At 44.7% G+C, this 27,182-nt stretch overlaps 2 protein-coding genes across 2 annotated transcripts; both read left to right on the top strand.

Moving 5' to 3' along the window:
- Positions 1-6,699: 6,699 nt before the first annotated feature.
- On the top strand, positions 6,700-9,032 carry LOC123067818 (L-type lectin-domain containing receptor kinase IX.1-like). The gene is made up of 3 exons (XM_044490443.1): positions 6,700-7,549; positions 7,649-8,204; positions 8,300-9,032. The coding sequence occupies exons 1-3, from the start codon at positions 6,700-6,702 to the stop codon at positions 9,030-9,032; spliced, it is 2,139 nt and encodes a 712-aa protein (XP_044346378.1).
- A 5,724-nt stretch (positions 9,033-14,756) lies between these two features.
- LOC123072188 (probable L-type lectin-domain containing receptor kinase S.7) lies at positions 14,757-25,993 on the top strand. Its single transcript, XM_044495755.1, has 2 exons — positions 14,757-16,070; positions 25,104-25,993. Exons 1-2 carry the CDS (start codon positions 15,212-15,214, stop codon positions 25,985-25,987), a joined length of 1,743 nt encoding a protein of 580 aa, XP_044351690.1. The 5' UTR covers positions 14,757-15,211; the 3' UTR covers positions 25,988-25,993.
- The last annotated feature ends 1,189 nt before the right edge of the window (positions 25,994-27,182 follow it).

Here is a 27,182-nt window from a genome sequence, read left to right as displayed (position 1 = left end):
TGGAGGCCCACATGAAGAACCTTGATGAAGATTTTGCCATACGCATGTTAATTAAATTACGAAGCAATCATTTTCGTTTCACAAATAACATTGGACCTTCCATGTATAGGATGAAGCATTCGAAAGAGCTGCCGTAACTGTCACGGAGAGCCTCAGGGGTATTACAAAGCTTTTTAAAGAGGTGGATGCTTTGCAGGGTGGTCCTAGTTTTGATTCACAAAAGCATTCCAAAGCCAACACAAGCCTTGATGCTTTCCAGGTGATGCACATTCGACATTAAACTGAGTAAGAATCTGCTAAAGGCTAAGACATGCTTTATTTCGTATAACAGGATCTGTTCAATAGACGGAGTAAGCACCACTCTACAAAGCTTGATCACTCGTGCGTGAAGAACCCCATCCTTTAAAAATGATGAGAACCATGATGAATCCTTTTGAAAGCAACAAGAAGTAAGTGTGGTTGAATCGACGCCACCAAATCATGCGAGCGGAAGGAAAAGGGTGGTATCAGTATTATTTAAGAATGACAAATACGTATTGTACGATACTGAAAAAATAGGAAAAACAATCCATGAGAGTCTACGAATGATCCCAAGGACAAAAATAATAGAAAGAGGGAAATCGGCTCTAGCAAATTAAAAAAATCCTTCAAGGGACAAGCTAGACGAGGTTCGACAGGATTTTGTGGCCGAATTGATCAACACTACAGATCATGAAAAACAAATGGTGTTAGTTGATGACATTGTTGTGCTATCGAAGCATTTGCAGTGCCTCACCCATAAAGATGTGGCCGAAGATGGCATATAGTTGGGTGAAGAACTAAGATATTTCATAAAATAGTTTATCAATTTTCATTCGTACAATACAATTAACTTGATTCTTTGTTGTAGGTGGTTGATGTTGCGATTCGGTTCATGTCTAATGATGACACGCTTGAGACAAGGAACAGGCAACTGGTTTACATTGAGAGGGTGGCTGGCGCTATGCTCGAAAGAGATGATAGGATAGATAAGTGCCACGAGAACGCTTTGGCGGGCATTCATGGAACAACAAAAGGCACCAACTACCTGAAACATGATGTGGTGCTATAACCACGACACAAAGCACATTTCTTTTTCTTATTACTATAAACGTCTAATTTTCTGTGCACTCCAGGTTTTCCTACCTACAATCACTTTAACCATCCACTGGTTCCTTGTGGTCGTAAACCCCAGAAGGCAGGAGATCCAGGTTCTTGATTCACTTTTCCACTGTATGGTACACAGAGAAGTAAATAACATGGTGAGAATTTTAACAACATTCATTAAAACAAAGGATTTAACATCCTACCTAAGTATTAACTGTAAGAAACTTCTCATCCCATGGTCTTGCAGGTTCATGGGATGGAAGCACATCTGTGAGCAACGATGTGGATCAATGGACCAGAAAGCAATCCATGTGAAGACATTAACATGACACAATGACAAGTAAAGCTTGTTGTCATGCCAAAACCTGATGAAACGCTAGTCAACAATATAGCTGTTGTTTTTGTTTTTGTTTTTCATTGTCAATACGTGTAATGCTGATAACAGAATAAAATGTTGCAGTTCTTATTGTGCACTCTACATGTTGAAGAATATCAAATTATTTACAGGAGAAGATTTGGCACTATAGAACAATACTAACATATCCTCCCATGGAGGACTACATCGACAAAATTTAGAAGAGAGGTACCTGTTGTGCTTGTCGATTCACCCTACAACAAATTGAAATACAAGAAAAGGTTCAATATGCACCATGCTAGCCTATTGGATGCAACTGTGGATGAAGATGCAAGCAGTTAGTCCAGCAGAGGTTAATTATTACATGTGGAGTGTACACTTGGCTATAAAGCGATAGAGTAGGGTGTGGTTGGGTTTTAGTCCCCAAGAATGTTTCATAGCCATTTTCTTAGTCTATTGTGGATTACTCAAGTTGTAAACTTCAATAATACTGGTTTCAAGACTTTGCTTCAAATAAATTTGGTCTGTATGGGAGCACCTAGAAATCTATTTTTGCTTTTTTACAACAATGTGACAGTTGTTTCAAGATTAGGAAAGTGAAACTCCAATATGAATTGTCAGGGTCTGGACAAGATTAATTACAGGGCACGAGCAACCCTAGAAGAATAATATTTTATGATTGGTTTATTTTTAGAATTTTCTATTGCTAATTGCAAGTGTCGTCCCATATTGAACAGGAGCAGACATGTTTCAATAAAATTTGCTCACACATATACGAGAGGAAAAATGTATGAGCACGAGCATAGCCTCACAATGCAACAGAAGGTAAAATATTATATGAGTGAACACTCAATACCAGCTATCCAGGAAATGGCATAACTAATGTCTCGTAGGTAGGTCGCAAATCCTATAAAGTAGAGCATTGGATCACAGGCGTAAAGCACATATCGAAAGAGGCATGCCGGTGCTGCAACGACCATGATGTGGCATGGAAGAGCGTGCCCTGAATTGAAGGGATCGCGGGGGCTGTAGGCACCTTCAGGAGCATAGCAGGGTGGCAATGGTACATCCATCCTGCTTGAGGGAATCACATACCATGTTGTGTGATAGCTCTGCAAAACAAAGGAAAAATTACTACTTGTACTCACCTTATCACATGTATCTAGCTAACAAACGTTGCGAGTAACTTAACATCGAAGAATAAAACGCCTGAATTTTTAACAATCCAATGCTCATTCCTCTCTCTCTGTTTTTGCAAGGATCATTTCTCTCTATTTCACAAGGGTAAAACATCATAATAAGAATTTACACTAATCCTCCAATGTTGGATATCCCCTTTGAATCTTTTTTTATAAACCACATCCCCAAGTCTGTTGAACCTAGTCCAACAATTGCACAGGAAGAAGCGAGCATCATAAATATTGAGCAACATAAGCTATGAATTGTTTATAGGACATTCCTAAATTAATAGATTAACATCTCTCCCTGACCAAATCCAAGGTCTCACCTATCAGCCAAATTGAAAGAATAAAGCTTGAATTAATTGTACAACTGTACATATGCAACAGTCGAAGATACATAGATGTTGCCCTGATGTGGATGAGGTCGCACGAATGGGGCTCGTTGGTCGAGACCGTCTGACTTAATCCAGCCCCGCAGTACCCCGCTGATACGTCTCCATCGTATCTACTTTTCCTAACACTTTGTTCTTGTTTTGGACTCTAATTTGCATGATTTGAATGAAACTAACCCAAACTAACACCGTTTACAACAGAACTATCATGGTGTTATTTTTGTGCAGAAATAAAAGTTCTAGGAATGGAATGAAACTTTTTGGAGAATTATTTTACAATAAATGAAAAATACTGGAGCCAAGAACCACCGGAGGGGGGCCCTGGCTGAGCACAAGACACCAGGGCGCCCCCCTTCCAGGCGCGCCCTGGTGGGTTGTGCCCACCTCGTGGCCCCACTGACCCTAATTCCAGCGCCATAAAATCCTATTTTTGGAGAAAAAAATCGGAGAGGAAGAATCATCGCGTTTCATGAGACAGAGTAATCGCCACCTCCTGTTCTTCACCGGGAGGCCAGATCTGGAGTCCGTTCGGGGCTTCGGAGAGGGGAATTTTCGATCTTTGTCATCACCAACCCTCCTTCATCGCCAATTCCATGATGCTCCCCACCGGGAGTGAGTAATTCCTTCGTAGGCTCGCTATTCAGTGAGGAGTTGGATGAGATTCATCATGTAATCGAGTTAGTTTTGTTAGTGCTTGATCCCTAGTATCAACTATGTTCTGAGATTGATGTTGCTATGACTATGCCATGCTTAAAGCTTGTCATTAGGGGCCGAGTGCCATGGTTTCAGATCTGAACCGTTTATGTTTTCACCATTATATCTATTTTCTAGTTCCAATCTTTCTAGTCATATGCACCTACAACGTGTTATGATTCGTAAACCCGGGGTGATAGTAATCGGGATACTTTCCGGTGATGACTGTAGTTTGAGGAGTTCATGTATTCACTATGTGTTAATACTTTATTCCTGTTCTCTATTAAAAGGAGGTCTTAACACCCCTTAGTTTCCTTAAGGACCCCGCTGCCACGGGAGGGTAGGACAAAAGATGCCATGCAAGTTCTTTTCCATAAGCACATATGACTATTTATGGAATACATGCCTACATTATATTTGTGAACTGGAGCTAGTTCTGTGTCGCCCTAGGTTATGAATGTTATATGATTAATATCATCCAACGAATCCACCGTTCCAATGCCTACAAGTTTCCCACATATTGTTCTTGCTAAGTTACGATTGCTATTGCTACTGTTACACTTGCTACATCTTTGATATCACTATTACTGTTACTACTATTGTTACCACTGCTATCAAACTATCACATTACTGTGTTACTAATCACTTTGTTGTAGATATTTAATCTTCAGGTGTGATTGAATTGACAACTCAACTGCTAATACTTGCAAATACTCTTTGGCTTCCCTTGTGTCGAATCTATAAATTTGGGTTGAATACTCTACCCTAAAAAACTATTGTGATCCTCTATACTTGTGGGTTATCACCCACCAGCAATGAGAACATGGTCCATCTAGATGCCCAACCACCTTTGCTTGCGGGCATGGCGGAGAGGTGATCTAGAGGATGCAAACAACCACGTGGGGAGTGGGAAAGAGGTAGTAACTCACCTCGTGGCTATAGGCACACGCATAGAGGACTGGGAGGTGGGATGGCGCCGAATCTTTGCTAGCGACCGCCGTGGGGAGGGCATACATCCTCTTCTCATTTTCTTTGGTGAAGAGGAGGTGCCAGAGCGCGAGGGGATTGGAGTGGAGGAAGGGAGGGGCCGCGACGCGCGGCTCGATCCTGTCGGCGAGGGATGAAACCCTACGGCCGGCAAGGAGTCAAACCCTAGCGACGACACAGTGACAGGAATGAGCTGGATGAAAATCATACCAAAAATATCCCTAAAATTTGTACCGAGAATACCGTTGAAATATTTGAGAGGGAATACCTGATCAGTTTGAAAAAAACTCTTCCGAAAATTCCCCTCATGCTCTATTATAATACACGTGACATCAACGTATTGCATTGGATCTGGACCGTCCAATCCAGTCCAGCGGACGGTCCATATCGACTGGGTGCACTGTAAAAGGACTCCCGAGGTAAAGCCTATGTCTAACTTGAGTTGGTTATACCAGAGAATGACGATGTTTTTCAGTTGTTACCTTGTTCAAGGCATTACTCATATATGTTCGGACTGGTTCTTCAGTGTGAAAATCTAGATTCTGACCTTGGATGGTTGGATCCGGTGACAGAGGCGTTGAGCGTTGATCCCTTTCTGAGCTCGTTGCTATTGAAGAACTTCATCGTCTATATATGGTGTCATGAGATGGTTGACATGGATATGGTCATTGTTATAGCTTGCCAATCACGAATCTGCTTGTTTGGGATATTTTTCTTTTTTCCTCGCGTGCGCATAGGTTTGGTTTTATATGACGGTCGTGTCTATTTTAAGTATGTTGGTGTTGACTATGTATATTCTACTACCTCCGTCCTGATTTATTGGTCCCCCTCGCATTTTGTGTCAAAATTTGACCTTAAATTTCACTACTAAAATGCTAACATGTAACCAAAAATAATATCATTGGAAACCATGTTCAAATACGAATCCAACAATATAATTTTTAGTGACATGCATTATTATTCTCTTAGTTAAATCTATACTCAAAATTTGGCACTAAATACTAAGGGGACCAATAAACCAGGAAGGAGCACTAGTAGAAAAACGACTTTTAGTACCGGTTCGTAAGGACCTTTAGTACCGGTTCTGAAAACCGGCACTAAAGGGTGGGGACTAAAGGTCCCCCTCCTTTAGTCCCGGTTCAACATGAACCGGGACCAAAGGCCAACCACATGGCATGAGGCGCGTCGATTTTCTTTTTTGAAATAAAGCAAAAACTGCCCACCTACTGGGCCGGCACGGCCTGCATACGACTAGAAACCCAACCTCTAGTTGAGCCAGGATGCAGGCCCATACGGCCCAGTAGGCCCACAGGGCAGAAGACTTGCAATAGGCCCACAAAGGCCTGCTTGGAGAGGAGCTTGACACAGTAGCCACGGCGGGGCTTATAAACCGGTGCGAGCTCCTCTCAACTAGCGAGGTGAGACTAAACATTGTGCACTGCGGGTGGCAGCGCCCCCCCTCCCCCCCAATTTACGCTCCAACCGGTACTATAGGTCACAAATGAACCGGGACTAATGCATAGCTGTTCGAACCGGGACTAATGATACAACTAGTGCCGGTTCATTTATAAATCGGGATTAATGTGTCTCACGTAAAATAGTTTTTCTAGTAGTGGAGGTAGTAACTATGAAAAAGGCCGAGTGTGTGCTTATTATTTTTCTTTCTCTTGATGTTTCGTTTGAGCCATTAAAATGCATCCTTTATTGAAAAATATGTCTTGGTCCATTGACCAGTCCTATGGAGGTGTTCATAGCACGACATTTCTAAATATCTTTTTCCAACCAATCTCCAGCAAGATCCCAGAAAGGAATAATAAGGACTTGTCCGGCCCTTGTCTTACATTAAAAGAACTCACCTCGGCGAGGGTGATGTGTGCACGTCGGAGGGTATGTACTATGTAGAAGTCAAAGCTGTTGGAACTGGATCCTTAAAAGCGGGAAAATTGGTCGAGCAAAGCCATGGGCCATGGCTCGGCTCTTCCTTTTAGTCCTCCTCTCAGTAGTTTCCTCCTTGAGCGGATTACATGGCCAGTTCTCCACGACGGACTATCCTGACTGCTCCAACAAGGACAACTACACCATGGCCAGCCCGTACCAGGTGAACCTCGCCGAGCTCATGCATGGCCTCTTGGTCAGCGCCATCGACAACGGCGGCTTCGCCAGCCTTACGGCTGGCGAGGCGCCTGACAAGGTCTTCGGCCTCGTTATGTGCTACGCCGACGGCAACTGGACCAATTGCCAGAACTGCATCAGAGCCGCAACCGCCGGCATACAGCAGGCGTGCCCGTTCAGCCGGGTGGCGAGGGCCTGGTACGACGTCGTGTGCGTGCTGCGGTACTCGAACCAGTCCTTCTTCTCCGTCGCGAGCCTTGACACTTTTGTCATGAATGATTACGACGGGGCAGCCAACGCCGAGGTGTTCGACGCGGCGCCAAGCGTGAACGCTACTCGATGGAAGCTGATGAGCCGACTCACGGTGGAGGCTGGCAGCTCCTCCCTCCGGTTGGCGAACGGAAGCGAGCGGTACATAGACTCGCAAGGTATGGAGCAGGAGATGTACGGCATGGCACAGTGCACGAGAGACCTGAACGCCAGTCAGTGCACCAGCTGCTTCAATGGTCATCTTCAAGCTTATTCAAGCCTATGGTCAGTGTGGAAACTTATAAACAGAACATATAGAGGCTCCATGGGGTATAGCTGCTACATGCGGTACTCGGTAGGCATCCCCATACCCATCACCATCTTTCCAGTAGCCGAGCCGCCGCAGCAGCCTAAATCGCCACGGACATCAGTCACACCCACACCACTGCCACCAGGTAATTTGCATTGAGTATCTTCGTGCGAAGTAGGAGTACGATTTAATCAGTGAAATGAAAAGTTATACCTTCTGTCGCGGTGTTTCCTTTGGTAATTAGCTTCACCATCACCCTCCTCAACCGTGCCGGCTAGCAGCAGGAGAAGCGCGCTGATAGTGGGCGCCTCAGCCAGCTCCATCGCGTTCGCAATCATCGCTGGTATGTCTCTTTGGTTTGGTTTGCGCCGTAGGAGGCAAAAGAAGTCAGCGAGAGAGCAAGAAAACCAATTGTTCGACGAGCAGCCCATGGAAGAGGAGTTCGATCAGGGCATGGGGCCCAGGAGGTTCCGCTACAAGGAGCTCGCTATCGCCACAAAGCATTTCTCCGATGAGGGGAAACTCGGCCACGGGGGCTTCGGGTCAGTGTACCACGGGTATTTGAAGGATGATGACCTTCAGGTTGCAGTAAAAAGAGTTTCAAAGACTTCTCAACAGGGGAAGAAGGAGTACGTCTCCGAGGTGACAATCATAAGCCGGTTAAGGCACCGCAACCTCGTGCGACTCATCGGTTGGTGCCACGGCGGCGGTGAGCTTTTGCTTGTCTATGAGCTGATGCCGAATGGCAGCCTCGATACTCACATTCACAACCCGGAGACCGTCCTATCATGGCCACTCAGGTATCCGCACAACAACTAATGTACATCTGCTTACTGCCTTACTCCACACCTTGGATGAGATTTCTAGTGTGATGCCTTGTTTATCTTTATAATAGGTATGAGATAGTTCTTGGCATAGGGTCTGCCCTTTTATACCTGCATCAGGACTGGGAGCAATGTGTTCTGCACCGAGACATCAAGCCAAGCAACTTGATGTTGGATGCATCCTTCAATGTGAAGCTCGGTGATTTTGGGCTGGCAAGACTCGTGCAACACGGGCAAGGATCACACACCACTATGCTCGCCGGAACAATGGGCTACATGGACCCGGAGAGCATGGCTTCCGGAAGAGCCAGCACCGAGTCTGACGTCTACAGCTTCGGCGTGGTCATCCTCGAGATTGCCTGCGGCCGGCGCCCGCTCCTGGTCCTGCGGGGAAATGAAGCATGCACCATGCACCTAGTGCAATTTATTTGGGAATTATATGGCGCTGGAAGGATCCTTGACGCAGTAGATCATCGACTAAATGACGAGCTTGACAGCCAAGAGATCCAGCGTGTGATAATCGTCGGGCTTTGGTGCACACACCCTAATAGAAGCCTGAGACCGTCCATAAGGCAGGCGATGAACGTGCTGAGGACTGAGGCACCGTTGCCGAGCCTGCCCGCCAAGATGCCTGTTGCCATGTTTGTTTCGCCGGTTGACAGCTTCTTATCTGAATCTATAACTGGAACAACGACCATCAGCAGCGGTAGCGGTGGGACCTACGGCGCAGGCACCACGCATTCTAGCACCTACACAACGAGCACCACACGTTCCGGCAGTGGGATACACACCGGCAATGTTTAATCTTGTAGCATGATTATATTGTGCGGTTTGTGCCGGTTTCGTATCTCGGATGTGCTCATAGGGGTAGGGTATGCGAGTGTGCTTTTATACGGTGATTGTATCTTATAGGGATAGGATGTGCGTGCGTGTTTTTATAGGGGTGAGTATATGTGCATGTATGTGAGCATTTGCTATTATACTGTGCTAAAAAAATTGTGTCATTTGGTCGTGTGGAATACAAGCGCAATGTAGGCTTTTAAGCGCTGCTATTCTTACCTGTTTTTTTCTAGAATTTGTGACCAATCAAACAAATCCAAATGCAGGCCTTACCGTGGTTCAGCCAATTCGTCAGTGAGATTGCAGTGCAGCATCCCTTGTCATCTGGCGCTCCGTCGAGGATTCGGATCTTGTTCGGCGCAAACTGCGCTGCCCAAATCGATCAGCCCTTCCCAACACAGTATAATGACGTCCATGGTTGACATTGCATGGTGTCGTGGGATAGCGTTTGCGTGCCCAAGAAATAAGGTGGTATGTCATTCCCAACTTGAGCCTACTCAATCTCGCTATTGGTGCAAGATAACTTCTGGTTGAGCCTGGTGGGCGAGTTGAAGCCGTGGCGTGAGTTAGTGTCCTAGTGCATCAATGATGGTTCAAAAGGATTGCACTCCATGGACAAGTGGCTCCAAAGGGTCTGAAGGGTTTATCGGGTCGTGGTCGTGGCTAACCGTTCACAAGTACACATACAGTATAGGATGATCCGATGGGTCGTTGGTTTATAGATTGGAAGAAGTGCATATTTTAACTCTGAGCTCAAACCCTAGTTTAATTTACAACCCGGAATTTCAGTATTGGTCCGAACATAACCCTGAACTCTCACCTCCGTTTAAATTATCCCGAACTAAAGGTGGCTATCGCATACATGTCAGGTATTTAACCGAATTTTGACCAACTTTTTGGGTCAAATTTTGACCAAAAATTCAAAGTGTCCAGAAAAAAAATTAAAAATATCAGTAAAATCAGCACCACATGCTGACTAATCCGGGACAGTTATACACTTTGTTGTCAAATAAATTTAATAATACAGTAAAAATTCACCACCCATTTTTTGTAAAATATGACCAAAATTTGGAAGTGTCAAGAGAAAATTGAAAACATTCTCTAACATCGACTCTACCATTCTATCAAACCAGGGAAAATCCCACACTTTTTTCAAACATATTTAAAAATACAGTAGAAATTTTATTTCAGCCCCTATTTTGTTAAATTTTGACCAAAATTTTAAAAATTCATATAAGATTAAAAGAAAATATAAAATCAACGGTACCAAGCTGACTAATCTAAGAACAGTTCACACTTACAAATGAACAAATAATTAAAGTAGGAGGATCCAAGTATTTACTGTTATGCTAGATTTAACTTTAACAAGGTGCATAGAAATTTTTACAGAAGCTCTAGTGGTAAGTTTGAAAATTATATTTGAAAATACGTTAGGAATTCAAACTGTTTTATTTTACGGAATTTAATTTCTACTGTATTTTTAAATAGATTATCAAAAAAGTGTGAAAGTTTCCCAGATTTTTCAGCACTGTAGTGCTGATTTTACAGAATTATTTCGATTTAGGTCATGAGTTAGAAGGTTTTTGGGCAGCAGAAAATGTTCGATCGCAGTCGAATAACAGGGCACCAAAATAAACATGGTCATTGCATATTTCAAAGTACTAAATTTTCAGTCTTAAACATTGAGTTCTAACTTCAAACATGAAAATAACAGTACGTCGACGATAGATACACTACTTGTCATAAAACTACTCTTGAGCCCGACCATGTCCCAGCCAACATCGTCCAACTCAACATCGTTGTCCAACTCAACCTTAATCAGCAATGACGGTCCTACCCCGTCATCCTTCTTGAGCGTCCTGTTCCTCCCAGCGAAGTATTTGTGCTCCGCCTCCACATGGTGCGTATTAGCCTCGGCCAACCTTGCCATAGCCATTGTACCACTCCCATAGGTGGTGCTCTAGTCAAAGACTAGGGGGTCTTTCTTCTCTTCACGGGACACAAAACGCTCCTCGGGAGCGAGAAACTCTGCCTCCCTGATGCTTGGAACATCCGAGAAGTTGAGCTCGAACCTCGGCTGACGAAAACTCCAAGCCGCGAGATCGTACGCGCGGACGGCGAGCTTCGTGTGTCATTGGTGCCGAGCCACATCCGCCACCTGTCACATGAGATTTCGGCGACATAGCGTCCGAACTGCAGTAGGCAAACGTCACGGAAGCCCTAGTGCTCGCGGAGCGATGGCATCCTCACTCGACGGTCGATGCAGCGGCGACAAATACGGAGGAGTGATGGCCAAATGGGGTGTTGTGGCGGTCGAATCGGTTAGATCGGGGGGGGGGGGGGGTCCGCACAGGGCGGTGAGCCAGTGGTGGTGGTGGTGGCCAGAGTCAGCCAGTTAGGGGCGCCGCCGGCGTTAGAGGTTGTGGTTGCAGGAGTATTTGCGATAGTCGTGTGGCTGCTGCAAATATACGACAGTTTGGGCCAAAATATGAGGCTGCCCTATTTTTTGCAGCACCATTTGCAAATACATCATCTGATGGAAATGCTCTAAAAATAGTAAATTGGGCACTTGCCCTATTTGCATCATCTGTTGAAGATGCTCTAATGAGAATTAAGGTTGCTCAGAAAAATTTGTAATGAGCATTAAATCTACGGAAAAACTAACGCCCACACGTGTGGGCGTTTGCACATCGCCCACACGCCTCCATCACCACTCATTTTGCCACGTATGAACAGATGACATCAGCAGAAATCTTTTTGGTTTTCTGCTTAAAAATATTTTATCTTCTAATTAAAAAAGCGAATTAAAAATCCGTTTTCACCATTAAATCCGTCTCGACGAGATCTTCAAAACTAGACCCCATGTTGATATGTTTCGACAAAAATTTTTTTGTCCAAAAGTTGTCATGATGTTTACACTGTAGTTGCCTTGGTGTTTACACTAAAATTGTCATGTGGCAATTTTAGTTTGTAGATCATGGCAATTTTAGTTTTTGATGATGGCAATTCCAGTATTTTGACCATGAAATTATTTTTTTGCATGAACCATGGCAATTTTAAGTGCATGTATCATGTCAATTTTAGTTTATGGTGCATAGCAAGTCTAGTTTTTTAAATCTCCGTTTTATAATATGTCAAAATTTACTTTTTAATATAGAAAAAAATAGCTGAAACATAACATGGCAACTTTAGTGTAAACATCATGGCAATTCATGTGCAATAGACATGACAACTTTTAACCAAAAAAAAATCGTTGAAATATATTGATATGAGATCTAGTTTCAAAGATCTCGTCGCGAGGAATTTAATGGTGAAAACGGATCTTCAATTGAATTTTTCATTTAAGAGATAAAACATATTAAAAATTGAAAATCAAAAAAAAATTCCACATGCATGCATGCGATGACATGACGTAGTCTGTGTGTTATAGAGCGTGTGGACGGGTTTGGCTCCCACCACACGTGTGGGCGTTAGCGTTGTCCTAAATCTAATGATTTGTGTAATGTTGTGCAAGCTTTCGGTATGGTCAACTGAACACAATAAGAAAATACAAGTGGGCTGGCTGCACCCCCGTTGATTGTCCGGGAAAAAGTCTGATTGGATTTGTTGTTCCATCCAACTAGACCACCACTATTATATAGGGCTTCCAATGAAAGTTTATCATATTTTTCCTTCCGATCTTTCAACATCGGGTAGGTGTGAAGCGATGCAACTATGCATCGCGTTTCCACTTTGACAAAGTCGTGTGTTCTTAATAAATAATCGCTATCCCCTCGTATGTCCTGCTGAGTATGACACATGACATTATGATATTGCTAGACATGTCAATGTCATGACTTACAGCAATAAATGAACATATTCTGCAAAATGTTCACCAAAGAAGCTATAATGTCTGTTTGGCGAGGTAATCAAATTAACTGTTTTTCGCAAGGCAAAGTTGATGTTAAAAAAAAAGGAAGACAACCCTCAGCCTGGTGAAATTGATGTAGCTGATTATCTAAGTTTTGACAGACGTAGTACACTTTGTCTACAAATGTAATATTTTGCAAATTTACAAATGCTTAGATGAAATATTGTAAAATCTACACATATTACTGGTAGAAAAATTGCTAGCCTAGAGATCGGACAGGTGTGAGACTATATACATTGTATCACTGCTTTGGCAGAGTCATGCCATTTTAATAAACAGTTGCTATGCCCTCCTCCGTCCTGAGCATGACACATGACATTATGATATTGCTACCTTAGACATGGCAATGCTATGGTTCACTGCAATAATAAACTGTATTCTGAAAAATCTCTGTAACATTTATGTGGAAGACCTGTTCGCCAAAGAGGCTCGTAAAGTCGTAATAATTGCATTGCAGTGCCGTTGTGCCGGGCAGTAGTGATGCAGGATGCATTTCCCTTCAGAAACAAACAAACCGCTGCAGGTATTCATTTTCTGTCTTATAGCCGATTTCCGGGACTGATGGCTGAAGAACTCAATTTCAGCTCATTCAGATGGTAGCCCACTATCTATCGGTTGTGTACTGATGGACATGTTTCATTTAGAAACCCAGGTGGGTCCAAGTGTTCTGTAATTCCTAAGATTTGACGGAGAAGTACACTTTCTCAACAAATTTAACAGTTTGCAAATTTACAAATGCTAGCATGGAATATTTTAAAATCAACACGTATTACTGATGGAAAACCAAAGCCATACCTTTCTCATGGGCCCTTCGCCCTACTCCTGTGAGCTTAGTGAATTTAAGAATTTGAGTGGTGTTTTCTTCCTAGATAACACGATTTATGAGCATACTCGTCCATATAAACTCTAGAAGCGCCTTTTCGATGCTTCCAACTCCCTAGTGCAATTGGAAGAAGTACTTTTTTCAATTGCTCGGTGTTTATTTGGGTTCATATTTTTTTTTGACCTAAAAGTGCAGAAGCTCAAACAAAATCACTCCTAGACTCGAGCATTTTCCATCTTCTATATCGAATAACCGAGAAATTTTAGGAATAAGTATAAAAATCAGGGCTCAGGGGATTGGAATCAAAAGATAGAGTTAATTGCACAGAAGTACCACAATTCGGGCATCACATGCAGATTGGTATCACGATTGCTAATTTTTACGTGTCAGTACCAACATTGGTCCAAATTTTTGCAAAAAAGGCTAAAACGCTGATTTATACGTATTGACAGTGTATCTGACCGTTGGGGCCCGCCTGTCAGGTGCCGACGTGGCATATTCTTTGCAGAAAACACCTTGGCTGCAGAAAACCCCTTGGCTTTATATGTAATCACGTAAATGCCCATTTTTTTCGCAGGAAAACCGCCATTGAGAAGGATTTTTTTTCGGTCGCAAGTTTTTCACGGACTTGTTCGGAAAGTTCGAAAGTTTCCGGCGAATTAAACAAATATATAACCGAAACGAAAAATCGCGCGCGAGGGAGATTCGAACCCGCGACCTCCAGGTCTGCGGCTGCGCGCGCTATCCACTAGGCCGCAGCGACGCTGTTGACGGGATTCAGGTGAAACATTTAAAGTGTATCTGCTTGAAGTCCATCCGCCAACCATCACCCATGTACACTTTTACCTGAATGAAAAGCAGCAGTTGATTTGACTCTAATTTCGAGCGGCACAAACAAAACTGAACACATGTCTAAATAAAGCCATACCTGTCTCATACAGTCATACGGTCATACCACGGTCCTGTTCTAGGCTCCTGGCTCCTGCAAGATGCCCACAAAAGTATTCCCATATCCTGCATGTTTCGCCATGGCTGTGTTGCTTTGCTCTGTGGCTATGCCTTGCTCCAGGGCGGCATCGTGCACCTGTGAAGAGAATAAGAGGGACGACATCATCTCCTACAGCTTCCCTTCCTTCCCCCGTGATAGCGCAAACAAATTGGCGATTCTCAGGGACGCAGGTATGACAATGGGAGCCCTCGTGCTCACAATCGGGATGGAGGGCAGAGCAGGTTCCGTGCTCCTCCCATCACCCATCACGCTCTGGGGCGTCGACTCCAACGGGGTGAAGCACGACGCGTCCTTCAACACCTCCTTCACCATGAACCTCTACAGAGCGGAGAGGCTAAAACAAGGCGACGGTCTTGCTTTCGTCATCGTCCCCTCCCTGGACGGCCCTCCGCCCGGCAGCCATGGTGGTTTCCTCGGTCTCACCAACATCATCTCAAAGTCCGCCGCTGCCTCGGGCAGATTCGTCGCCATCGAGTTCGACACCTCCAAGAACGAGTACGATCCCGATGACAAGCACATCGGCCTCTGACATCGGCAGCGTCGTCTCCGACGTAGTCGTCTCGCTGTCCTCGCTCCCGCAGCCCGACAACATCACCCTGGCGCCGCTGATGGAGACGGTGGATTACACCGTGTGGATCGACTACAACGGATTCGGACACCACATATGGGTGTACGTGGCCGTCAATGGTCTGCCCAAGCCTGACAAGGCCTACCTTGACGCGTCCCTCAACATGAGCAGCCACGTCCCCCAGCGAGCATACATCGGTTTCACGGCGTCGACGGGGGAAGGCCACGAGCTCCATAGTATCCTGAGCTGGAACTTGACAGTCGAAAAGCTTTCGGATGACCGAGCCGTCGGACAATGGAAGGTTGTGCTGCCTGCAGTTCTTGGGTCTGTTGCCGCCACCGCAATCATGATATCTGTCGCGGCCTTCTACTTCAACCTGAGGTACAAGGCCCTGAAGATGGAGCTGAAGCTGTCAGATGCTCTTCGGCGGCTTCCGGGCACGCCCAAGGAGTTCAAGTACGCGACGATCAGGAAGGCCACCAACAACTACGACGAGGCAAGGAAGCTAGGCAGAGGCGGGTTCGGCGCAGTGTACAGGGGAACGCTCCGTCTCCGGTCAGGCAAGACATGCCAGCTGGTGGAGGTAGCGGTGAAGAAGTTCACACGTAATCCAGACCAGTGCTACGACGACTTCCTCGCAGAGGTCGACGTGATCAACCGCCTGCGCCACCGAAATATCGTGCCGCTCGTTGGTATGTCTTCTTACACTCGGTCGCCGCATTAGATTTTATTACAGTAATGTTAAACATGATAAATCAAACATTTTTCAAGGTATTATTAGGTCTATGTCACAGCAATAATACTCATGAGTGAGATATATATACTTGCTCAAAAGAAAACAATTTGATCCTTTTCGATCTTTTTTATTTTTGCTAGTAATAAGTCAATACAGAAGCATAATACTGAGTCAAAATGAAATGTCGTTCTCATTAGGTGAACCCATTCCAATCAACTTGTCCCAATCTCTACCATACACCAGAAAAATAAGTGTACTTGAGATGTTGACGGTTCATACTCTAAGTTCGCTAAAACTGCCTAGTTTCTGATTTCTTACTAGATCCTGATGGCGCGCGTTGCTGCGCCCGTCTATTTTGACGATAGACTGGTAGAGAATTCCATAAATATATGGACATGGCTTATTCGATCAGAATTGTAAGCATAAGCTGATGAATTAAACCGTGTCTTCCAAGAAGGGCTTGAACCAGTCTGGCACACTAAATTTCAGTGGAATGGTACATCTACAAAAGTAAGACAATAAATCCCTTAACAATCATGATTCCTTACAAGAAGAGGAGCCACACAAGCATGTCAGTACACAGCAAGGAGACAGAGTTACAAAAATCTAACTCACTATTAACTCTAGCTTTTGTAAAAAAAAATAACTCTAGCAAACTTGGGAAAATACGTATGTATGGCAATGGAAGGGACACATAACTTTATTTACAGTTTTTTGCATCCATTGATACTTCTTTGGGACTTCATATGTCTAAGCATAACATACTTCTTACATCACCTCTAATAATACCCAATCGGACAACCTCCATATAAGCAAGCCTATATGGTGCGTCATTAAGCCATAAAAGAGTTGCATGGGTTAATCCAGACCGTAATAACTTGGTCCCACCGAGATTAACGGCTCCTATTTACTAATTAACGTGGTAATTTCTTGGGAGTCTGTAAATAGTATAGGTATAGATTACAGTAATGTTAAACATGATAAATCAAACATTTTTCAAGGTATTATTAGGTCTATGTCACAACAATAATACTCATGAGTGAGATATACTTGCTCAAAAGAAAACAATTTGATCCTTTTTGATCTTTTTTATTTTTGCTAGTAATAAGTCAATACAGAAGCATAATACTGAGTCAAAATGAAATGTCGTTCTCATTAGGTGAACCCATTCCAATCAAGTTGTTCCAATCTCTATCATACACCAGAAAAATAAGTGTACTTGAGATGTTGACGGTTCTTACTCTAAGTTCGCTAAAACTGCCAAGTTTCTGATTTCTTATGATATAAGCCAGGTCATCATAGTTGCTTCACAGACAAACTTGCCGTACAACCGTTTTAGTTTCTTGGAGCATCTCCAACAACAGACCAAAATTTTGGCTACCAAAATTCAGTTTTTGGTGAGGGGGAGAGAAGATTTAGTTAGACAAATTTATTTTTGCTTATAGCATAACTTAATTTGAGCTTCTACTTCTACCACACATAATTGCGAATATGCAATTCTCTAAAATAATATCGAACTCATGTCAAATAAATCCGAAACAGATAAACAAAAAAAATACTTAATCTCAATACAGCTATTTTGTCATTGATTCGATGTGGGGAAGACCCCTTCGGTAGGTGCCAACTCTTCCACTTTCAGGATTAGATCATATGGTTTTTATTACATAGTTCATCAACATAAAACCCAAAATTTAATTAATTGGGAACGGAACATAGTCTGTACCCGATGCTCTCTGTTCGCTGCCGCCGCGGTCCGTCGGGGCCTTGCTCACGCGGTGCTAGCGGCGTCAGCCTGGTCTTTCTTCAGGCGCGCAACCGGGGGGGGGGGGGGGCTCCTCCTGGGGGCGGTCTGTTGGGGTGGTTCCCGCGGCCTCTGGTGCCTTAGGCGCGGCAGCGAGGCCGTTGGCTGCAGGGTGGCGCGGTGGTACGGGGGCTCGGTCGGCGACGCCCGCTAGGCCCCATCTGGGTTCGGGCGGGCTGACGGCTCTCTACACGACGGCGAGGCTCCCTGGAGGTCGAGGCGGGGCGACAACGTTCTCTGAGCGGCGGTGACGGTGTTGGCAGTCGGTGTGCTGTAGCATGGCGGGGGGACTTTGTGGGCCCATTTGGGCCAGTGGTGGCCTAGGCCCGACTAGGACGATGGTGGCCTGGTTTGTCCCGGATGTCGCATCCGGTCGGCTTCCGCACCGGCGTGGAGGTAGTCCCCTCCTGCTCGGCTGCTTTGCTAGTGCCCCCGGGTTCGTTGTTCCCTTCTTCTTCTTCTTGGCCTCGTGCCGATGGCCTCGGGTTGGCGACGAGGTGAATTCCAAGACTGCGGTGGTGCACGTTGGTGGGCGGTTGGTTTGGTGGAGCACTCGGGTCGTCCGGGGTGGCGAGGGTTGGGAGTCATGAGAAATCCTTGTTGACTCGTCCGGCACCGATGGGGTGGCGAGGGTTGGAAGGGTTGGGAGTCATGAGAAATCCCTGTTGACTCATCCGGCATCGATGGGGTGACGCCTGCGGGCACCGCCGTTCCTTCCTGAAGGGCTTTGGGTATAACCCCCTCCTCACTGCCCTTCGCATACCGAGGGAAACCCTAGGACTTGTCCAGGCAGCGGCAGCAGCATTGTCGCTTTCCTTATTGAAGGTGTTGCTTTGTACACAATGCTTCAGTGTGCTTGGAGCGTGGTGGGAAATCTCCGAGGGGACCAGCGGTTGCGGGTCTTCTTTGTTTCGTCAAGCTGTCGGTGTCGGCATTTGTTTCTCTTTCTTTCTCTTGTTTCTTTTGGGCTTCGTTGTGCTGCGGCCCCAGCATGCTTCTTGTATTGTGTGGTTGCTTTATAATATAAAGCAGGGGGAAACCATTTGTCATCAAATTCAATAAATTGATCATCAAACATAACATGAAAGATAGAAGTAGAACTAGTGGTCTTGTTGCACATTCCACCTCCACCACTCCTTGATGAGATCTTGTTGAAGAATTTCATGAGTACATGTGACTCAAATTTCTCGGTGAGCTTGAAGAATTTTTTTAATACAGCCTTCTATCCTAAGTGGATACACCACCCTTCCCATATTGTGCAAGATCATGACAACAGTCGGGATGTACAAACGATATATTGGTCCCAAAACTGAGCTGGTCCTCGGACAATAGCAAGCATGATCATGGCAATATCCTCATCTTCATCCCAGTCATATTCCTCCACGGAGGAGGAATCATTGCACAACGAGGAAACACACCAACTTGTCTACACAATAGACTCTACTAACTTAGCCCATAATGGGGCAAGGGGATCTGTCCTCTCCTCCTCCACCTCACCCTAAAATTGAAGATGAGGGGGAGCTCCTTTGGTTCTGCCCTTGATGAGGAAGTGGGTGGTCAATTGGAGGCAAGTGATAGAGAAAAGGGATGCATCATAGAGATTGGGTAGAGAAGGGGGAGGACGGTGCAATTAAGGAGGCGATGTTAAGGCGACTGGCAGCGAGCGTTCACGGGTCACGTCTCCCGTTGAGCTGTCATGACCTATTCGGACACTTCCTGGGTGCTCACAAGGCACCTTCCGCGCTGCTCACACTCAATCCAGGAGATCATGCCACGTTTCATCCATCCGGCGAGCCACCATGAGAACCTGAGGGAGCAGCCATGGCATTATGGTTGGGTTCCCGTCATCACTGGTACGTGGTAGGCCGGTATGCTTCAAATCACGTGCGTGGGACAAGGAGAAAGAAGATGAAACTTTCCTCCCAGCGGTTGGATATGGGCAGGCCCTAAACGGGGCCTCCACAACCTTCATATTTGGATGCTAGGAGCTTGTTTCAAAAGTGAGATCCATAAATTATGGCCACCCATAGGCATATGCATGGCGACTCTGCTAGAGTGCCATTATGGGTCAAAATCACCATATTGACAGTTATTATAACGATTGAGCAAATATGGCGATTACGGTAGAGTTGCTCTAATTGGATAAGAAAATGCACACGATTGTTCCACAACCGCAGCCAGTTTCCCACACATCTACACACAACCAGTGGCACACGACCGCATGTATCGACTTGCAAACCCTTAGAGGCAGGCAGGAGTCGATGAATGACAGGGGAGTCGGGAGCATTGCATCGTACCTTGCACAACTAATTTGAATCTAGATATCGTTCCCTTAACTATCATGAGCATAATCACTTTTGCAGCGAACCCAAATGAGAGCATTGCACTACTAGGGAAAACCCTAGTAGTAGCACCGGTTTTGAGGCTATCAGCAGCGCGGGCAGCCGCGCTACTACTACGGCGCTACAACTAGCTGTTAGTAGTAGCGCGGTGTGCACCCGCGCTACTACGGTTTACTATATCAGCAACGCTTTTCTAGAACGCGCTACTATTAGTTAGCTGTAGCGGTTTCCTAGCCCCTCGCTACTGCTATATCTTTCATCATTTCCCCCCCGCTTCCTACCCTATTTTGGTTTCAATAAACTGCAATTTCCAGATATTAGGTACTACTAGATATCAATTTTATAAAGCATTATAGGTACTAGGTAGTACTCCCTCCGTTCCAAATTACTCGTCGTGGTTTTAACCACGACGAGTAATTTGGAACGGAGGGAGTACTAGATAACAATTTCATATATAGTCAACATGCATACTCAAGCAGTACTAGGTGATATCGATGACGATCATCATATGTAGTTCTAGATGATATCGACGACGATCATCATATGTAGTTCTAGATGATATCGACGACGATTATCATATGTAGTTCTAGATGATATAGCCACGCACACATATGTAGTTCTAGATGATATCGAAGACGATCATCATCCTCAAGCCTGGGCGGTGGGTGTTCCTGATAGTAATTAGGATGGCATGTCCAACATGAAGATTCTTGCCATCGAGGAATCTCTTCCACCCAACCGAGTTTAAGTGTGTGCGACCGTCTGTATCCATGCGGTAAGTACAGGTTATGACGGAGCCACTTGCGGTAAGGCGTAGTCCAGCTGAGCCTTCTTAATCAGGCTCGATACCATAACTCACAGATAGGCTCTTTGCCAATTTCTGAATAAGGAAAATATATCAATTAATAAATAGCCTCGCACATACTCTTACAAATAAGTATATATGGATTATCTACACTATTAATAGTTCCTTAGATTCTACACTAATAAGCATGTCATCGGACTCTACACTAAAGCATATCATCGACTAGATTCCACACAACATATCATTGGACTCTACACTAAGCATATCATCGGATAATTTGCATTTGTATGTATAACATACCATATCATGTCGAACGACCATGGTACTTGTCAGGCGGGTCACGAAAACACCCCAACAAAGTCAGCACGTGGCAGAATTATGTCCCATAGGTTGCACACCTCCTCCTCGCTCAGCCTCATTCTTTGAGCTACGATGGCTTCATGAAGTGGGTCCTCATCATCCTCATCGAGTGAGTCCTCATTACCTTCATCATCTTCGTCATCTTCATCATCTTCCACCAGGTTGATATAAATGACAGCCATCTTGGGTCTTTCTGCTCTGAAGGAGAAGCTGATCAACTCACCACCAGTAAGACTCATGCGAACAAGGAAACGAGCCCATCCATCTCCTCCAATCTGCGATATATTGCGTCCTTTCTCGACCTCCGTAGTGTACGCCCCCCAGGAGCCTCAAATGTCACAGTGTCTCATGTCAGCTTGTTAAATTTCAATCTCACATTGCATGGACGATCTGTGTAAAAAAGCAAAATGACACAATGTAGTAATGCCAACACTAAAAATAAAATAGTTGTTACATTTCATATAATTTCTTACCGCCACATGACGAAAACTCGGCTGGAAGTAGATGCCAAACAGCTTGCCAGTTGCAAAGCTGCTGGCGCACCTTGACTTGCACAGTCAACATGGTGGTGGTGGTGGTGGTGGCGCCATTTTCCTAAAGCAATATGAGCAAAGGATTAACGATCCACTTCACAGGAAAGAAAAACAGTAGCATGTGATTTTTTTGGTTCTTCTTCAGTTATATTTTTATAGCTTACTAACACCTTCTAAAATAGAACCAATAGCTAGCCGGCAAATGCCAAATCTTCCACGAGAAGCAATTTGATTCTTCTTCCGCGAGAAGCAATTTGATGGACAATTATAATCCTAAGATCTAGCTACGTGGTGCCAAATCTTCAGAGCTATGAAGTAGCGTACTAAATCAACTAAATCAAAATGTTCTATAAATCAACTAAATCAACTAGCCTATTAAATCAACTTGCCTACTAAATCAACTAAATTAAAATGTTCTATAAATCAACTAAATCAACTAGCCTACTAAATCAACTAAAACAAAATGTTCTAAATCAACTAGCCTACTAAATCAACTAAATCATATGAACTAAACCAAAATGTTGCATATGAACTAGCCTACTAAATCAAAATGTAGCAGGGAGGAGGGGTTGTGGATGGAGGAGGGAGGAGGGAGGAGGGAGAAGGAGGGGCGACTAGAGGATGGAGGAGAGAGTAGGACGGAGGAGGAAGGGCGGAGAGAGGAGGGGCCGGCCGGCGGCGAGTCGAGGGAGGACGGAGGAGGAGGGCGGTACCGAGTCTAGCGAGGAGGAGGAAGTGACGGTGCCACAGAGGGGGAGGGGTAGGCGACGGCGGTTGGCGGGGGAGACGGCGGCCGGCGGGGGAGGACCGGCGCAGGGCGGTTGAGGGGGAGATCGAGTGAGTGTGAGTGTGAGTGGATCGGATAGAGGGGAGCGTGGGTGGTGGGAGATAGCTAGTTTTAGCAGTAGCGCGCTATAGGTAAAGGTGCTACTGCTAAACTACCTAGCAGTAGCACACTTTGAATTAATGCGTTGCTGCTAGAACTAGCTTCGAGGCGGGGTCGTGGGAATTATAGCAGTAGGGCGTCTTAGAGGAGGCGCACTATTGCTACTTTTATTTCAGCAGCGAGTTCTGCTGGAGCGTGCTACTGCTACATTGCAGCAGCGCCTTATTTTAAAACGCGCTACTGGTAAGATCCTGTGTATAAGCTTTTCCCTAGTAGTGTTGGTCCCCCAATTGATGAGAGCAATGGTACCACATTTGGTGAGAGTACAAGCCAACCTAGAGAACATATACTGGAAGTTGATCCAACTCTTATACCTAATTCGGGACTTAGAACACCAATAAAGATTATGCCCCTAAAATTAGAATGTTGTGAGAAGAGTTTATTTTTTGGCAAAAAAACCATTTCCATAAATTCAAGAGGACAAAGGATGGTGATATTTGCATATCTTTTCAACCTGGTTGGTTTTGGAAAAGTTTGATTGCTTGGAATATAGTGTGGAAAAGAGGGCTACTTTTTGCTTATGTTGCTATCTTAGCATGAAACCATCACCTGCGCACCACTAGATTTGGAAATGATGTTTTTTACAAAATATGGTTACACTCACTGAACAACAGGTCTGCCTAATTTTGTAAAACATTTTCGTAGTCAATCTAGTTAGCAAAACACTGTTAGGCGATTGATATGATTTCAACATTCCACGGGAAAGTATGGCTACCAATTTCCGTGTGTATAGCAAGGAGAATGAGATATCGATCTTATAAAGTCCTTCTAACTACACCATTGGATTGTGTAAGGTCATGATGATTTTTTTCGTGTTCATGATGAATCTTCCCCTTCCATCAACAAGGGCAATTTCAGTGAGTTATTAGACTAGTGTAAGGACAAGAAGAAATATGCGAAGGAGCATTTTCGTTAGATGATAAATCCTGCACTTCCATCTAAATTAACATCCAAAAAATCCCCGCGGGTTAATAGACCAACTGGGGAACTTGGTTGGGATGAGTAGTAGTATTAAGTTAAATCCATTCTTTTACTACTACTACCTAGCCGTAATCCAGAAAAAATTGAGCTTATTTTCACTAGAGGTTAGGAGATAATGGCTATTTTTTAAAACAAATTTAAATTTTGGTTGAAGATAAATATGTTTGGGGAATTGGGAATGAGGAGACAGAGTTACAAGTGGTTTCCTAAATGTTTAGTCTAATCACAGTTAACTTTGAACCCACCATCTAATTTGTACCTCTATTTGCCATTGGTTGATGGGCACGCTATACCACTGGAAGAATAATAGTGGAAGTCTAGAATAAATCCATACAAACAAGAATCTGTGCTAAGTCTAGAACTTGAATTCAGGTAGTAGGTTCCACCACATCGAATCTAACCTATTGAGGGCTAAGTTGTAAGCTTTGTTTTAAAGAAACAATATAGTGTCCGTAAAACTTATTGGGTATATGTCGAGGAAGACTTTCAAACTACTCGCTTTATCGAGGAGACTTGCTAGCTGTACACCTCACTTTACAACATTAAGGCTGCATTTGGGAGCCCACTTTTTTTTGAAGTATTTTGTGCAAACTATGGTTCTTGTAGAAACCACCATTTAAATAACTTTGCTGTGTTTGTTTTCAACAATTACCACAACGTTAAATCGAAGATCCTCAATACCGTGTTCTTTACAGTATTTGAGAAACCAGAGTATGGTTTTTAGAAACCGAACTGAGAAAACTATGGATTTAGAAATTGAAATGCCTTAAAGTTAAAATTTTCAATAAAATCCTTACTGAAATCGACTGGGATATACTAGAGATACATTAGTCGCCTAGAGAAAAATAGTACTCATATTCACATGAGAGCTTTGCTACACCTACGTACTGGGGGGGGGGGGGAGGAGGGGGGGTACGGGGTGGATTTGGCAGCTTTCCGTTCGTCATTAGTTGGGGTGCGGGCCCACTCTGAAATTTAAGGGTAGATACTTTTCGTAGGTCTAGCACTTCTGTTCACATAATTTTAGCATGAGCGGTGTTATTTCTACGAATTAGTTTTATGAAATTCCTACATGCTAGTTCAAATAGATGGCCGTTAGTTCCACATTTTTTATCCCACGCATTTCCTCTCACAGTATGTAAATATTATGTCGTAGCTAGTAGTACGTACCAATAGGATTGTTGTTTTAACATGTCCGGTTGCTATAATATGATGTTCCAGGTTGGTGTTACGAGAAAGGCGAGCTCCTGCTTATCTACGAATATATGCTCAATGGCAGCGTGGACCAGCACCTCTTCGAGCAAAACGCTCCTCTCCAGCGCCGCATCCTAGGATGGAATACCCGGTACAACATCATCATGGATATAGCCGCAGGTCTTCACTACGTGCATCACGAGCACGAACACATGGTGCTCCACCGCGACATCAAAGCAAGCAACATCATGCTCGACTCTTCCTTTCGTGGTCGCCTTGGTGACTTCGGCCTTGCCCGCATTGTCACCTTGAATAAGAACTCCTACACAGACGTGGGTGTCGCCGGCACCTGGGGCTTCATCGCGCCAGAGTACTCAGTCTGCCACAAGGCCACTCGCAAGACTGATGTATACGCCTTTGGGGTGCTGGTCCTAGAGATCGTCACCGGAGAACGGGCACTTGCTGCCAGCCATGATGATGCGACGCTTCAACCGCTCACCGACTGGGTCTGGTGGGTTCACCAGGAGGGAAGGTTGCTCCAAGCGGTGGACGACAGAGTCATTTCCACACAAGAGTTTGATGCCGATGGCGCCATTCGCCTGCTACTTCTTGGGCTGGCTTGCAGCAACCCAAATGCATCTGACCGGCCAAGCATGGCCGAGGTGGTGCAAGTCCTGGCCAAATCGGTACCTCCGCCGGAGGTACCGCTTGTGAAACCTACATTCATGTGGCCGCCCGAGGGCGGGATCCCCGTGGAATTTGACAATATAACGGCAACGAGCAGCCTCGACTGGGAGGACACGTCCAGCGGTGAAGCCCTAGGGGCGAGTCTGCCATCAGAGACCAACATGCACAAGGCTCGGGTTGGACATCCAAACAAAACCAGATCAGCTGAGGAATATTATGTGTAGTCGTGTAAGTTGTCTATCAAGTAATGTGATATGTCAAAACTTAAAAAGAGCGATAGAAATCCTAATTGTTCTTGCTCCTGATGGATTAGATATGAGAGACTTTCACATACAAAATTATTTGCAGTTCGGTGAGAAGATGGATGATGGGGAGACCAGTCGCTTGGTTTCTTCTACTACCATGCATGGTTCGTGTGTCGCAAGAGATGCACATTGATTTGAAACTTAAAGGATCCGATGACGCGCTGAAATTTCCCTCCTGCCCCCAGCTTGACCGGTGGCGATCACGTTGAGGCCCAAGTTCGTGCCATTGATGTTGCGTAGGTTTTATTTGAATGGTTAGTGTTGTTTGTTTAAGGTAAGCCTGAGTGCATTTCCTGAAATGTGTACAGTAACTTCCAATGGAATAAAATAGAAGTGTCTATAGCTCAGTCAACTTAGAAACTGTTTTCGGTAGAAATCAACAACAGATTGATCAAATATCTGCTCATCCATTTAGTATTTGCATAAAACTTGTATGGTTCTTAGCAGTGACTCAGTAATACTACCTCTATACCATAATATAAAATGTTTTTGCAGTTCAACATCATGTAGCATATGCAATGGGTTGCTTTTTTTTTGAGGGTTATGCAATGGGTTGCTAAAAGCAATGAAATCAAGTATGATGTTCACCTAGACTGGAATTAGAATTGGGCATACGGGATTACATCAAAGGAGGAGAAACGCAACCTTACGTGCTCAAGTTCAACCGCGCATGTGTTTGGATTACGATACCTCAACTCCTTCATGCGAACAACGTTCAAGACAACACAATAGTTTGTCTTTGAACATGATGACACAATCAAACACTACAATGGGAGATAGAGACGCTAACCCGAACTCCATGGCACTGACTTTGCAGCGCATATCCCATTTCGGATGGTTAGTGCGGTTGCACGTCCATATGTCGACTGTGGCACCCACACGAGCTACAACTAGTTCCCGACACAGTCCAAGAAAATTAGTCATGGTCTTATCGGACGTTGGGTGATAGGGAGGCAGAGGCATGACCACAACTCCTCGTCCTCCAAGCCGAAGCGAAGGAAACACCATGCAACATATCCAAGCAAATCCTCGGAGACCGCCCATAGCAAGGAGCCTCTGAAGAAGGTTGATGTTTGTTACAACATGATAGGGTATGGCGGTTGGGCCGCCATCT

This window comes from Triticum aestivum, chromosome 3B, assembly GCF_018294505.1.
Source record: "Triticum aestivum cultivar Chinese Spring chromosome 3B, IWGSC CS RefSeq v2.1, whole genome shotgun sequence".
NCBI lineage: Eukaryota > Viridiplantae > Streptophyta > Magnoliopsida > Poales > Poaceae > Triticum > Triticum aestivum.
The sequence above is the reverse complement of the archived record's forward strand: the minus strand, read 5'-3'. Positions and strand labels throughout refer to the sequence as shown.